Genomic DNA, 16,554 nt, shown 5'->3' on the forward strand with positions numbered 1-16,554 from the left:
CATATTTGGCAACATGCAATGTTTCACCTGAACATTGCAAGCTCCATACCTGAGCATCAAAGGAAAAAAACCTGTCAGATGCAACATATTTCTTGAAGCCTTGTTTCTTTGTGCTAATGTCCATTATAGCTAGTATCTATTTCTAAGCAAATTAAGAAAAAATATATGAACTACACTAATGTAATTACTAAGTTACTGTACTACTCATCTAAAACTATTACTATCACTATCCTATTTATTTATTATGTGCGTGTTCTGGGCTTTTTAAATTAGCACACTAATTAAAGAAAGAAGCGGATGTAAGATGATTCATACCCTTAAACTGCAGCATCTGGAAGGAATTGAGGTAGTAATAGTGCCAACACTTCTATAGCCAAATATTTCTGCAAATGGAAATATGCAGAAGGTACTCAAAAGAATTGTCAGTTTCTTATTCATCCCAATGTAATTGCTGTTTCTAACTCCAAGACAATACTTCTTAAAATCTTGGGAGGGGGAGGGGGGACAGAGGATAGATCATCTTAAAGATCAGTTGCCCAGATTAAGATACAAGAATGTCCATACTAATCTCTAAAAAGGAAATTACCTACAAAATCTCAAAGACACAGGACTCTAGAAAAGCATGGTCAGGCAAGGGAAAAAGTCAAGATCCACAGCAAACAGTAATTAATATTAGAATAATCCAAGAACCTGATCATAATTTTACCACCCACTATGGATTTCTGTTCTCAGATAATCCTATTAACTATACACATTTAATCCATATTGAATCCTACAAAAATATCTGCCTCAGATCTCTCTCACACCAATGGACTAGAACTCAGATTTAATTATTTTTCCTTTCAGATCCCAAAGTTTCTTGTATTCAAGGTAAAGAAAGGGTATAAAAATAGATAGGGTTTACCAACTCTAGGACTTATTTAGAAGGAAAACTCTCATTTAAGACCTGTGATAAGAAGACTCAATAACTCTTGCAGCAACTATTATCATAGCAGATTTAATACTCCTAAGTGTTTTTCCCCAGATCTCTCTCCCAATCCTTTAAGAGAGAGCAGATGACATTCCACATTTGGCTAGCATGTTGTTATTCAGATTAAAACCTAGGTAGTCATGTGGTATATCAAAAGCTGTTGAAATAGTCTGGCAATCTAATCTTCCTTCCTGAGAATTAGAGAGGTGTTACAAGAGGAAGGAAATACTGGGTTTTCTTGTTTTCATTTTGGGCCTCCACAATCTTGATTTGTCAGGATGACAGCGTACTCATGCCATTGCCATATTTGCATATATTTAGGGACCTAGATATGAGTTCTATAGGTTGGGTGAAACTTTTCACTTCTCTAGGAACCTAGGCAATGTTTCCTTTTAAGTACTGAGGTAGCTGTATATGTGTGTGTGCATAAGCTGCAGAAGTCACCTAATTGGGACTCACTTGATCTTCCTTTTTTCTCTATCAGTTTTACATCACTGAAGCTTTCAATACAGCACAGTGAAGAAACCTGCTTTTTTTTTTTTTTTTTTGAATGGTTGATTTATCCTTTTCCATTTTCCTTTACCACAACACTTCAGGAAATAACAGGTTTCAACACTGCCATTAGCAAATGAGAGCCCAACAGGGACAAACTGGAAAGAGCACAGATGAGTAACTACTCCCGTGAAATTGAAATCGCAAAGTATCGGATGACTAACAGCAGCCTGTGGTAACACTAAGAGAGTCCAAGTGCAGTGCTTTAGCACAGTCCTCAGTAGAAGTCTATCCGTAGGTGTGCCAAGGCCTGTACTCTATTTAACAGAATTCCAACTCAGACAGTTACCTAAACTTGTTTACAAAAATTAGCAACATTTAAAGACAGAAAGACTGAGAAGTCCAAACAAAAAAGTGTATTTATGCCATCCACAGAAAAGAATGGATTTGGAAATTAATGAACCAAAATGCATGTGTCAGAAACTAGGGGTATGTCTAGACTGCATCCCTCTGTTGGCAGAGGGATGCAGATTAGGCAGATTGACATTGCAAATGAGGAAGGGATTTAAATATCTCGTGCCTAATTTGCATAAAAGTGTCTGCCACGTTTTGCAGACTTAGCACTTTGTCAGCAAAAAGCAGCAGTCTAGAGGGGGATCTGTCGAGAAAGAAAGCCTTTTTCGACAGAACCTTTATGCCTCCTGCAAGGAGGTTTACAGGATCTGTCGAAAAAGGCTTTCTTTCTCTACAGATCCCCCTCTAGACTGCTGCTTTTTGCTGACAAAGTGCTGAGTCGGCAAAACACAACGGCCATTTTAATGCAAATTAGGTGCAGGATATTTAAATCCCTGCCTCATTTGCAATGTAGACCTGCCTAATCTGCATCCTTCTGCTGACAGAGGGATGCAGTCTAGACATACCCTAGGTGTAACTGGTGGACAAAATCGGGTGGTGCATCAGTCAGAAGCTGCATTTTCTAGCTCTCCCCTCTCCCCATGCATGCATGTGTCTTGTTTAGTCTTAAAAGAAGCAGGATTGATGGCAACAGCAGCAGCTCCAGCCCATTTTAATTAACTTGTTCGCTTGTCCTCAAAAAGAACATTACCATCTTATACACCCTCTAAAAGATTGTCAAATGGAAGTTTCCCTTATTACAAAATAACTGTAAATTGAAAGAAAAAAGTGGTAGATAAAATGAAAGCCTTATTTAATACTGTACATTTCAAATGCTTGATTTTTTTTGTCTGCATCTTTAATCAAAGGTTCTGAAGGATTTTTATAATGGAATGTTTTCCTTGGGACTAAGCAGGCTGAGGTCTCTGTATATGAAGCCTCAAACTTTGTTCAGCTGTTTTGTATACTTGTAGGGTCATGTTAGCTCCTTTGACTCTCTTATCAATATTATCATAATAGAGCGCACAAGCAGGTGGCAATAATTCTTACTTGAGAAATTATATAATTTTGTGCTGTTTGTTTTTGTTAATAAATGCTCTGCCTGTATCTTACTGCCATAGTTACTGAATCACCACCAGCCCTGCATGTCACGATGACTTGCATTCTTTGACTTGTTCACTTCCAGTTTATAAATTTCAGTAGCTGCTGTAATAGAACAAAAAAAAAAATTGCTCCCAAGAATGAACAGCTTCGCAGGAAATGAAATTTGCAAGATTACTTAGCAAACCAATTTCCAGATTTCTATTTCTCGGACAAAATTTAAAGGGTAACAGAAGGCACTTCTCCTGGATGACCAGAGTTTTTTGTTTTAAGTAAAACAAAGCACAGAAAGAAGTGGTCTGATCAGAAGAGGATTTTAGTAATTTAGCAAGGTTAGGTGAGCAGCATAAGCAGCACAAAAGGGTATCTGATTAGGGTCCCTCTGGGAGCAGACAGGGAATTGGTTCTCACCATGAGCAGGGCATCTTTGTCTGCTGCTGTTGTTTCTTCACTGCGGTGGGAGAAGAAGTCTTCCCTGCCTGCTGGACAGAAGAGGACTCTAGGTTCCCTCCCAGGACCAGCTCTTTAGATTTCAGGCAGCCTGAGGCTCTGGTCCCGCTTCTGCAGGGTGCCCAGGGCTCTAGCTTCAGCCCCATGCTGCCACAGGCTGTTGCCGGCCCAATCCTGCACTGCAATGGTCTGCCCCAACCTGGTCCCAGTGCCACAGGCTGTTGGGAGCTGCCAGCTCCAGCTCCAGCTAGTGCCCCACTGCTTCAGCCTGGCCTCTCCTGGACTGCCGTCTTGCCACTAGGCTACCAGGGTTCTTTGATCAAGGTACAGTCATGCCAGACTAGAAAATTCCGGTTTTGGAAGATGCAACCTACAATGCATTTACTTTGTGTGACAGAATAAAACTACATCAGGGTTTGTCTATGCAAACAGTTGGTTATGTCTAATAGTCTGAATTAAGTAGAGAAATTAAAAATGCTGATCTTAATTCCTGGAGTTTAAATGAGATTTAATTTTTCAACACAGATATGAGTTATTGGCTATGTACTAAAATAACTCTCTCTGTCCACTGTTAGAAAAAACCCTAAAAGCTCTTTATAAACTGATCATACTCAGTAGTAGAAACATGATAATGGTAATTCTTCTCAGACCAAACTTCGTATCTTCCAAGAGTTGTATAAATGCTAATTAAAATTCAGGATACAATTTTCAAGCTCCTAAATCACTTAAGGGCTTTTAAGTCCTATTTTGAAAGTGGACTGTGACATGTGGGAGCCTAGCTCTCAATGAAATTCACTGATATGCTTTTGAAAGTTTTACTTGCAGTATTTTAGCTATCTCTCAGCTCATTAGAGAAGACAATGGATGGCCCAAATATCAGAAGCAGACATTATGTGGCCCATGTATAAGTATTTCCTTTAGACCCTAGAAATTCAAATGACTTATATGATTCAAACACACAGTATTAAACTACACTAGGCTACTTTTTTAGACAACTAACACTTGACAATACAGAAGCATACAAGAGTGTTTTATCTGGCATAACTGCTTTATTGGTAATAATTGGAAAAATTGCATTGCGTGAGCTATTTACAAAGTACATTTGCAAATTGACACTTTAGAATTCAAACAGCATATAAGTGATCAAAAAATTCAAACTATTTAACAGAAAACAGACTGTTAATAGTGATAAAGTTGAGAATACTCATTGAATTCAAGTGCCAGGCAGAAACAATGACAGACACAATAATGATATCTAATAATATCAGATACATTAACGAACCATTTATATAAAACAGGTGAAACATTGGCATAAAATACATAAATGGGTACTTTGGCTTATGAAGACACACATATGAAACACACACACACACACCCCACAGCCAGGGCCAGTGCCTGAAAGAGGACTGATTCAGAGGCAGCAGTGTGGAGTGGCATTGGAGACAAAAAGTACCTACTGGAGTTTTCACCATTTGCAAATCACGCACTACTTCTGCCAAAAGCCCATACCAGAAATGGTGCACAGACTGCTCTTATTCTATAACTACATTTACATTAGTCATTTTGAATTGAATGAAACTTCAAAACTCATCTGATTAAGTCTCAAAGGCTATTACTTACATGAGGGAAAATAATTTTCTTTTGAATTAATATATATCAAATGAAGACTGTTCATATTTGTAAAGGGAAAATCTAAATTTTTCAATTTCTTGTGACATGTTGTTCTATTTAGTGTCCATAAGCATGGTAACAGGTTTGCACTTTAATATTTATAAACAATAAACAAGTAAACTAATTTTTCATCTGGAAATATTTACTAGTCAACCCTCACATTGTGCAATGTACATCTAGGAAGAAAATACCAAGGAGCTAAATGAGTGCTAATTTACAAACCACTGCTAATAATTTATTACTATATAAAGATAGGGCTAACGTAAGTCCATGATTTATCTTATAATTAAAAAAAAAACCAACGTACCATAGGCTAATTTAGTTTGGAATCAGCTATGCTTATTGAAATGCAATAGAATTCTGTACTCCATTATGTTTTGAATTTAAGAGATACATACCCCAAGATTAATGATAAATGAGTCTTGAAAAATTCTACTCACTCGCCCCAGGCAAGCAATTCTTTTTTGGGGCAGGCAAAGAAAATCCACTCAATTTCCTAAACTACCATTTAAAGTACATTCATTTTCAATGCTGACTCTCAGTTACAAGCTCAAAACATTGTTCCTATTTAAGTTTTACTGTTTAGCAAAACCAGGAGCTTCTACCAGGAGTGTTTTATTCCTCATACAATACAGACTCAAATGTGACTGATAACTATAATTTCTAGGGGATTTTTGTAGCATTCAGTCAACATTATTTGATTTAGTATTCAGTAGACTAGTCATGAAGGATGCAAGCAGGAAGCATTTAAGCTACTACAGAGAGATTCTGTTTTTCTATCTCCATCATGATCAAAGTTGTCTTTACCTATTCCTCCCTGCCCCCGTCAGCACTGAGCTGCTTCTTTTCAGTAACAGACACTCTCCATGAGGTTCTAACGTTGGGGCTGTTGCTGAAATGCATTTTGAGTCAAAACTCTCTTCCCTTCCCTGTAGCTTATGCAATGCATGACTGATTACTAGATGTACTGAAGGAGCAGATTCAGTACCAGAGCACCATGGAGAGCTCCGAACACTATGCTGGGCCTTATTACTGGGCAACAAATCTTGAAGACTCAGATTTTTTCAAAGCCACCCAAGGAAATGTACTGGGGAATCCAAATCCCTTTCAAAATATCTGCCTGAAAGGTTCATTTGTAATGATAAATGTAAGCTAGAACAAGGAGTTGATAAAGTAAACGGAAATAGAGAGGCAGATGGGCAGATAAGACACTAAGTCTGATTGATACCTGCTTTCTCTGGCACAGAAATGATTTTCTAATGGCCCTAGTACTAGGTGCTGAGAGTCTAAACTAGGAATGTGGCAGTGTAACTGTGTACACGATTAACCAATGAGCCTTCAGTTACACACAGGCTCCCAGTACACACTGGTTCCCAGGCAGCCACCTGCCACCCCGCACTACTGCCTCTGTAGAAGAGGCAGCAACAAAGGGGGGTGGGGGGTGGGGGAGGGCAGGCAGGAGCCAGTATGTGCAGAAAGTCAGCTTAAAAAGCTGACTCCCTGTGCACACTGGCTCCTGCGGAGCCGCCCCACACCCTCTAACCGCTGACATTTTCAGCAGTTACACAGTTACTTAAATAGATTTTAACATCCATAATCTAAACTCTCAAAAGAGGCAGCACTCAACATCTTCAGGACAAGGAAGAATGGCATGGCAGCATCTTCATGCAGGAACGTACCATAAACCTACACCTCAGAGCTGGATGTTCATGGAGAAATCCTTCCACTGATGCCCTCCTACAGAATGAGAGAACCTTTACAAGAGCACAATATATATGGTAGACAGTAAAAGTCATCAAAGTTATAAAGGCGAAAGTAATACATGTACCCATGGAGTTACAACAGAATTATTTGGAGATGTTTTAAATATACAGCCTGTGCATATTGTTATTCAGCAGTTTTAGGGTGCATAATCCTCCTCTAGTCCTCTCTCCATTTTAATTAAAAATTATTAACTTAGCTACATTAAATTTTGGATAATGACTTTTTTGAGTTCAAGCAGGACATATGCATACACATATATTTGGAGAGATATACACTAAGCCTCCAAGACCTTCACTAATCTCTCTTCAACCACCAGGCTTATTTCTTGCTTTTTATATTGTATTTAACCACATTCCTTGTTACATGTTTCATATTCTGTTTAAACAGCTTCTTTAATGAGTATTATGAAAACTATTGCATTTTTGTTTGCTAACAATCATTTGGTTGGAAAGGCAGCAGTCTGTGCTGCTACAGTGTGCAATGCAGTCCTTTCTACATAGCAATAGATACTTCAAAAATCTGTAATATTACTTAATAAAATAATTTTGATAAATATAAACACATGGACTATAGCCTCAGTATGCAGCAACAAACTGGATAACCAAATCTTATGCTAGAGTTTTCCATGTCTTTATTAATATCTTTTTCAATGTCTTTATTCAAACATGCATGTTAGGAAGTGTTACATTTTGTCAATAGTTATCTAGGTTCAAATTTACTGAGCTGTAATGCTAAATTAAATTTAGAATACACACAAATATCAATTAAAAGGAAAAAATGGTGCTTAACTTCCCGAGAATTTTCTGAAACCTGACTTACAAGCACTGCATTTTGCAACAGCTCAAAAAGCAGTTACCATAAATCCATATATTGTATGCATTGAATTGGAAAAGAATGTATGGTTTCAAAAGGACAGACTTTAAAGGTTTTTTGTAATTTTGTAGATAGTTCCTTCACTTCTCCCATTATTCACAATAAAATCCTCAGAATCATGAAACTAATCTGTTTCCTTGCTAAACTTTCCCTTTATACTATAGGCACACGTTGTAATTAGCAGTTGGCTCACGAGTTATGGGCTGCTATCATTTGTTTATTTTTTAAAATAACGTTTTATTTGCCAACAAATACAAGAACAGAAACTAAAGAGATCAGATAGTGGGTCTCCAGAACCTTCAGTCTCTCTTGGATGAATCCATATTTGTCCCATTCTTATATCCTCTGGGCACTGCCAACAACTTCAGTGAGGTGAAATTCACACGAGAGTAGACGGCTCACAAAAGGACAACAGACATTAATATGATTCTAGGGAAGATTTTCCATTGGGGTTTGTCCCCACAAGGAATGCAGAACTGTAATTCCCATGTGTATATATCAAACTGCCAAAAGTAAAATGCTATACATCTTTATTTTTAGCATCCAAATTTTGTTAAAATCCATCAAGTCTACCTATTTAACATCACCACATGTAACAGTTATTCACTCTTACACACTAAACACGGGCAGCTCAGTGGCTTTATTTTAGAATTAGCATAAAATGTCAATACACCATATAAAGGGGCAATTCCTAGAAGCACTTAATTTCTCAGAAAAATTACATAACAATTCAGTACCACTGAACTGATCATCACAGAATATCTATAATAGTCTGGGCCCACAAAATGACAGAATTAATTAAGTCCCTAAAGAGATCCACAAAAATCAGAGATGAGTATGTACATAATGAATATCAAACATTTCATTTGTTGTTGGCCCCATTATCTGTAGTCTCCAAAATATGACTAGTACCTCTGAAGAACATGAATTGAAAATACAGCAGTGTTATACCATATGTGGCAGAAAGCTTCAATATACCACCGGAACATAAATCATACTCATGCTATAATAGTGGCAGCAATGAATTAAAAGTAACTATTTTGGGCTAGATATAGCACAATTAATTTGGGAAAGGCAAAATTAGATTCTTTCATGTTTGATTTCCCAGGGAAAAACAAATACTTTAAACAAATGTCACATAACAAAAACATTTAAATTTAGACACAGATTAAGAAACTCAGCCTGGTTATTTAAACTGCCCTTCAAACATGCCCTATTTGCCATGTTACAAATTTTAAAGTTAAGTCAATGTGAAGTCAATGAGAGTTCTGCTATTAACTTCAGTGGCTGAAGTACACAGCCCAGGAGAATGCAGTAACTGTAGACAAAATAATTCAATATTCACATATTATCCCATGAAGTATAATTGTGCCACAATATATACATGGCTGTGCCTATTGTACAGGGATAAGAATAAAGGATGTGATGACTTCTATCAAAACCTACAATATCAGGTACATACATTATAAGGGCTGTTTTAAAAATTAATGTACAATTTATTTTCATCCTCTATGATAATCATCCTATAAAGCTATCCACAAGTTCTATTAGAAAACATTTATGAAAATCTCAACACATATCTAATAAAAGCTTATTTATGGAGTAAATTATTTCATCTTTCCTTTTATAAAAGAAGTGGAGGGAGTAGGAACTTGTAGACATCTTTGGGAGTGGAGCTGTTGGATAAGACTCAAGGACAATTATGGAAAGGAAAGTATGATATTATCAAAAACATGTTTTTTTTTTTTTTTTTAAATGCCTGGTTCAATATTGCTAGCTTCGATATGTAAAACTTCACTGGTTCTTATCTGAAAAGGTGATGTTGGGAGATATACAGAAATCCAATTTTTCTTTGCATAAGTGAACAATATGTTCACATAGCACTTTAGTTCATTTGCTTTAACAAATCTTTTAGAAGCACACCCAGTAAATAGCCATGGAATCTCTTTAGAATAGTATATTTAATCTCTTTAACCAAAGACAATCTTTTAAAATTTTAATTAGAAAGTTGTTAAGAGCTGCTCGTGCAGTTTTCATACTTCCTTAAAATACAGTTTCTAAGTAAGTGTCCAGTAAGTATATGTGATTCCTTCTCAGAAGCATTTTTTTTAGCCCAAGTGTTTCATAGCTAGAATATTTTACATCCTAGTATTATACAAAGTGATCCATTTCTATTTGCTAAATTACCAAACACATGTCTATTTCAGCTTAAAATATTTTCCGGAGATTAGAGTGTCCTTGAATGGCACAGTTTTAGATACCTGTTACTTTTATATACAGTATATATATTTATATATAAATAATTATGTAACCAAAGGGATTGCACTCAGTTACTAAAACATGGTATTTCAGCGTATTTGCAGCACGAACTATAACTGGAAGTAGTGCTCTAGCATTTCATGCTGTGATAGGCAACCGAAGCGCTACATTTCTTCCTTTTTGTTTTGTTAGCTTTTAAGAATGCATTCAAACAACCATTCTTCGAATTCCACATTCACAGCAGAATTTTGCCCATTCCACAGGGTACCTGGTTCCACATTCATGGCAAAATTTTGATAACTGTACAGGTGAATTTTCATCACTGCTTTTTGTACTTCCTCCATTAACTGAGGATGAATAGTCTCCACTATCATACCCAATTTTACCATCAGACCTGAAAAATCAGATAACAAATGTTCATAGTATAATTTAATACAGTGTAGCCTGGAATAAGTATCCATTCTAACCCTTTGCAAAGAATTACTATTTTTTTAAGAAGTGACTAATTTTGGTATGACGGGGACAATCAGCCAGACTACTTGAAATAACATTTTGTACACCCTTTCCAACATGCTACCAACTTTGAAATTAAAAGTAAAACATTTTTAGTAAAACTAAAAAATTAAAGAAAACACCAGAATCTTAGAAGCAGGAAAAACACATTTGTGTCATTAGTTATTCTAACTAGAAATTCTATCACTGATCCCCCAAAGATTTTGTTGAAAAGTAATGCTAAATATATCTTTAAAAGAATGCAGGTATACAGCAAAAGAAATAGCACTGTGATTTTTTAAAGACACATATCCTGCCTAATTTTCAGAGGCTCCAAGCACGCACAACTCCAGTTAACATCTAAGGAAATATATGGCGTTGAGAACCTCAGAAAATCACAACCACTAAAACATCTCAGATCGTGTGGAATTAGAACTACAAACTCCATATTTTCTCTTCTTCAGTTATCAATAATTGATTTAAATAAACCTTACATTTAGTTTGAAAGAATCATCCTATTCTCTCATAACCTTTTCACAAGAAATGCTGAACCTTACACACTTGGATAGGTGAAGTTTTACTTTTACACTAAGCTATAACACAAATATGCTAAATTTACAAAGCATACTAAGAATATTGAATTAAGAGGTTCCCATAACAGTTTGTGCATCACCCTTCCCATCATTTCTTGTACAGAGATATTCCCCTAAAATGTCTATTTACTTACAAGATTACAGAGTTAAAAACTACCTGCTTGAGTAGCTGTCTGCATTATAGATTTTCCTTTTGTTTACTAAAGCACCTGTGGCTGTGTTTTTTGCCATATTTGGAGGAGTTGATATTCGAGTTTTCATGGTGCTGCCTCTGGAAGAGAGTAGATATTCAATGAAGTAAAAAGTTTCAATAAACTGTCCAGGTACAACATTGCCAATATTTTGTAAGAACAGCAGAACCTCATTAACCCACCAAAGAGGGAGTGAAGAGCTACAGAAAGATTTTCAAGGTTTGAGGACTATCAAGTGCCAGGACCTCAATCAGCTATGATAATACTACAACCCCTTTAGCTAATGGTGGTAAAGTATTTCACTCTTGCTCCCAACTTTTCATTCTGCATCACACTAACTGCCAGGCTAAAAGTGATTTTATGGTTCTCTTAGGGCTTTCTAGAAGAACCAAAAGCAACTGTCTGGTGGCTTTGAAAGGATGGCAGAGTTTTTAGGCAGATTGTGAAGGACGATGATACCCTCTTGGTCCAGCCTCTTCCTCTTAAGCAAGGTGACAAGGGGATAACTTTTACCCAACAGGGAAGCAGACCTCATCTTTTATGGTTTGTCAAATGACTCAGTTTAATAATGCAACAACATAGAGGCAGAAACTCTCTTAAGAATTCCCACAGAAAACGGGAAGTTGGATGAAGATACCCAGTTAAAGGATTGCCCTGTCCCAGTCTTATCTCCAGACAGTTGCTCCCTTTGAAGAAGCAGAGGAACATTAGAGCACTGACAAGCCATGCTATCCCTGAGCAGGTTTACCTATGGTGTTCTCCCTGAGCAGCCCTGGTATCAAGAGCATAGCATAAGCTTTTATTTTAAAAGGTACCTTCATCAGTAATAACCAAGGGCAGATTAAGATTCCTGAACTCTGTGATTTGGACCCACTGCGCTGAACACTACTGTGAAAATGCTAAAGTTAGGGAATTGGTCTGATAACCACCCACTGAGGCCAGGGAGAAATTTGGCCCAAAGCCCCAGCTCACAGATTGAATTGTGACATCAGCTGATTGCAAACTTTGTTTAGTACTACTGTCTGTAAGCACTGTTTACTACCTACTTACCAACAGCATTGTAAGGATTACTTTATAAAAGCATTGTTTAATAAAAAAAGCCAACCACAATTACAGACAAAAAGTTAGCTCCAAGTACACTATTAAGGTTGCAAAGTCAAGCTTTCAATATTTTGGAAATGCCAGAATAGTTTGCCTGGGCAACCTTAATTTAGCCTCCTTGTGCCTATGCAGTATTATACAGTTTTTAATTACATTATCACATATTTGTTTTTCCACAGGATCTCTGCCAGATGCAGTGCATGAGTAATAAATTTATGAACAACTATTTATCATTCAATATGTGACCATAGGCCTCACTATTGCACACTATTCAAATCCAGCTCTGAATACAGAATTATTAATTTCTTCATGGGCTTGTCTACAGAACTCATCACTATAGTATGAGTGCTTCACAAACATTAAAGAATATATTTCCATTACACACCTCTAGGATGACAAGGAATTATTAGCCCCATTTACTCATAGGGAACTGATGCACATAGGCATGAAGATAAACAATATCCCCTAATTTTGGATGCCCAATTTGAAACATCTAGGAACTGACTGTTCAAAGCACAGTACCAATGGACTTCACTTGCACCAATGACTGCTCAGCACTTTTTTAAATCAAGACCCAGTTTGTGAAGAAGTCAGGCACCCAGAAAACTCACACACAATTCTGGCTTAAGTTACTTGCCAAGGATGATATGGGAACTCTGTGGCAGATGCAAAGATGCAATCCTTGATCTCCAGCTACATTCAGCTTTCTCAATGATATGATCCCCCTTTCTCATCCTGCTAGCCCTTGTCTCATTCACTATGCACCTTCATCTGAAAGTCTCTGAGGAGCAGAGGGCATTGCCCAGGGTTCTCTCGGTCTTCCCCCCCAGAGGCCGGCTCTCTCATTTAATCTTTGACCTCACTCCAAATCCTGTTTCTTTCATCTGCTGTCCCCAAAAATCAGCTGAAGTCTGAGTCTAGCAGTTCTCCACTTTCGCTGAGGGGGTAGGCCTTTAGTTTGGGGCCTGCCCCAGTACTACAAACAGTATGCATCTTCCACTTCCTCAGCATTCTACAGACCACAACGTCCTTGAACTAACTTTCTGCAACCCTGATTAATCCACAGAGCAGATATGTCCTGTGAACTTGAGTTTAGAGTCCTGTGGGAAAAAAAATATTTGATCACATGATTAATGACTCCCTGGCTACCCACTCCCTGGCTATTTTTCCAACTGTTTTTATCCAGCCAGTTCTAAGTTTTCCCTCCCCACAATCAAGCTCCTTGTCAGTTTTGTCTCTTCTTTCCCAATTCCCCCAGAACTATTTCTTCTTCTTGCCCGGCCAGACCCACTTTTCTACCCAGTGCATCATCCAATCTCAATGTTACCGTCCACCCCACCTCAATCACCTCCTGAGTCCCAGATATTTTCCTCAATGGCTCCCAGTGATCTTGCTCAGCTAGTACCAGTACTCCTCTCCCCTCCAAGCTCTAATTCTCCTTACTCAACCTCAACCAGCTCCAGTCTTCCTACACACAGCGCCCAGTCTCAGCCTCCCTTCCAACCAGTTCTATTCTGCCCTCCACCTCACAACTCCCAATCCAAGTGGAATCAGATTTTTGCTTTTACACAAGCATCTGCAAACTGATTTTTGTCAAAAGCTTGTAACTTGGGCAGATTTTTTTTTTTTTTTACAGGGATGTTCAAAAGCACTTCACTGTCACAAAGCTCCCCCCCCCCCCCCCCCACATCAAATTTTCAGTTTCTTTTCCAAATCATGGAGGGAGTGGAGTTTTTCTAATAAAAGTTTGCCAATTATTTTTAAAGGGTAAAATGTAATTTTCTCTAATCTCATTCACTGAAGTAGAAGAACAATTTTGACTGAAATTGAACAAGAAATGCAGCCTGAGGTAGAAAACTACAATGGAACATTTCAGCCCAAATGGATAAACTTTGGCAAAGTTTTAAGCAACTGAAAACAGGGGGATTATAAATGATTAGACGACCTTGACTACAGCTAGCATGCTAAGAGTAGAATTTATAGAGTCCACTTTCTCCACCACAAATTCTTCAAATTACATTATTAGTTTGGGTAGCTTAAGTGGACACAGACACATTTCTGCATATGGTTGGACTATTCATATTAGGACAATAAAAACAAGTATACTGGTAGAGTTTGTCTAGATACTAAGATCACAAAAGAAGCTCTCCAGTAAGAAAAGTTGATCATTATAACTACAAGGGTGTGCTGTAAGCTAGACACAAGAAGTCATTCTTCCGCTCTACTCTGATTAGGCTTCAGTTGGAGTATTGCTTCCAGTTCTGGGCACCACATTTCAAGAAAGATGTGGAGAAACTGGAGAAGGTCCAGAGAAGAGCAACAAGAATGATCAAAGGTCTAGAGAGGAAGACTGAAAGAATTGGACTTGTTTAGTTTGGAAAAGAGACGATTGAGAGGGGACATGATAGCGGTTTTCAGGTATCTAAAAGGGTATCATAAGGGGGAGGGAGAAAAATTGTTCTTCCTGGCCTCTGAGTACAGAACAAGAAGCAATGGGTTTAAACTGCAGCAAGGGAGGTTTAGGTTGGACATTAGGAAAAAGTTCCTAACTGTCAGGGTGGTCAAACACTGGAATAAGTTGTGGATGGTTGTGGAATCTCCATCTCTGGAGATATTTAAGAGTAGGTTAGATAAATGTCCATCAAGGATGATCTAGACAGTACTGGGTCCTGCCATGAGGGGAGGGGACTGGACTCAATGACCTCTCGAGGTCCCTTCCAGTCCTAGTTTCGATGATTCTATAAGGGTACATGTGTGGTTCAAAAATTAGTCATCAGTAGAACTCCAAAAATGTTCATACTCTCCATGTCAGTAATTCTCTTCTAGGTCACATCCTCTTTGTTGATATAAGGCATGGTGGTCATTCAAGCATGTTTGCTGTTCTAATTATTAGCACCAGATTTTTCCAAACTGGCCTATTTAATGTTAGACAGCTACATAATTTTTTTAAAGTGTCTTGGTTTCCAGAGGTGCTGTGCACTCCTACATCCATCCGAATCCAACAGAAGATAGAAATGCTACGCACTTCAGGAAAAAGGACCAGTGTTCTTTTTCTTTTGATATCAAACTTTAGCCACTCAACCATTAATTCTTTTGTCTAAGTAGTCTTACATTTTTAAAAAATTAAATATTAAAAATTAAAACAGCATCTTTGAGAACAATTATTGTCAGAAAATTGCTTTTATTATTTCAAAATATTCCCTCAATAAGTCATATTCATTTCTTGTATATTTTTGCAATGTGTCACTATTTGTAACTAACTCTTTCTTAGCAATTTACCTTAACATATTACATAAAAAGTATTTGCCATTTAAAAATCAGCATTTGTCCAGTTACCTTGAAGTGGTATATTTTTTCTGTTTCAACATACAGAAAAATATTTTATATACCATGTTGAAGCTAGGGATGTGAACTAGTCAACTAGTCGCTCCCCTCCCAGAGGCAGAAGGGAGAGGGGAGAAGAGGGGGTGCTTCAAAGCGGTGGCACTGTGTGGAGCCAGGGGCTAGACCCCAGGTTTCACGCAGCGTGCAGCACCACTGGCCCTGTGCTCTCTGCAGCACTTTCCTTTGAAGTGTAGCAACAGACCTAGGGCTGATACTATGCTTCAAAGGTGGAGGCACCCTATCGACTGCAAATTGCATCGACTATTTGATTAGTCAGTTAATCGAAATTTTACATTCCTAGTTGAAGCAATGGTATATATGACTTTCAATAACTTCTGAAAGCTACATTCATCCTTTGGAGATTCTATGCTCTACCTAGGACTCTCACTCTATGAGTTCTAAGAAAAGGTGCTCCAATAAGCAGTCATTTGTTGTCTAGAAACATTCCGTATGTATCCCTTTCTGAGGTGACATACACCCCGTCAACATGGGGATAGTTGAAATAAGAGTAAATGTAATAAGCTGCAGCCAAAGGAAGAAATGGTGGAAAAGGTCTTCTGGTGCAAGCACTATACTGTGTTTTCTGTCCGACTATAAAACATTTTATCCAATATGAGAGTTATATACACCAAACCTATACAGAGTTACTTATTTATTTCCTCCTTCTCACAAGACACCCGGTTTTGGTCTATTATTCACAGAGACACTTAGAAGGGGAGAAGCTAGTAAGTTACAATGTTATCAGATAACTTTATGAGGAAAGTTTTGCATATTTCAAAAGTCACAAAATGCTTTCAATATTCCAACTCTTTTGGGGGAA

General features: G+C 37.7%; 1 protein-coding gene across 4 annotated transcripts in view; it reads right to left on the minus strand.

Annotated features, from left to right (window-relative positions):
• Positions 1–4,435: 4,435 nt before the first annotated feature.
• The window catches only part of ZC2HC1A (zinc finger C2HC-type containing 1A), a 46,401-nt gene continuing 34,282 nt past the window's right edge, over positions 4,436–16,554 (minus strand). For all 4 annotated transcript variants that reach the window (XM_075920485.2, XM_075920484.2, XM_075920483.2 and 1 more), the window contains 2 exons: positions 11,216–11,329; positions 4,436–10,367 (listed from right to left, as the gene is read on the minus strand). In XM_075920485.2, coding sequence (XP_075776600.1) covers positions 10,181–10,367; positions 11,216–11,329 — 301 coding nt within the window. In that variant the 3' untranslated portion in view covers positions 4,436–10,180. The remainder of the gene's footprint in view (positions 10,368–11,215; positions 11,330–16,554) is intronic.

Source organism: Pelodiscus sinensis, chromosome 2 (genome assembly GCF_052426305.1).
Source record: "Pelodiscus sinensis isolate ZL-2025 chromosome 2, ASM5242630v1, whole genome shotgun sequence".
NCBI classification, from domain to species: Eukaryota; Metazoa; Chordata; order Testudines; family Trionychidae; genus Pelodiscus; species Pelodiscus sinensis.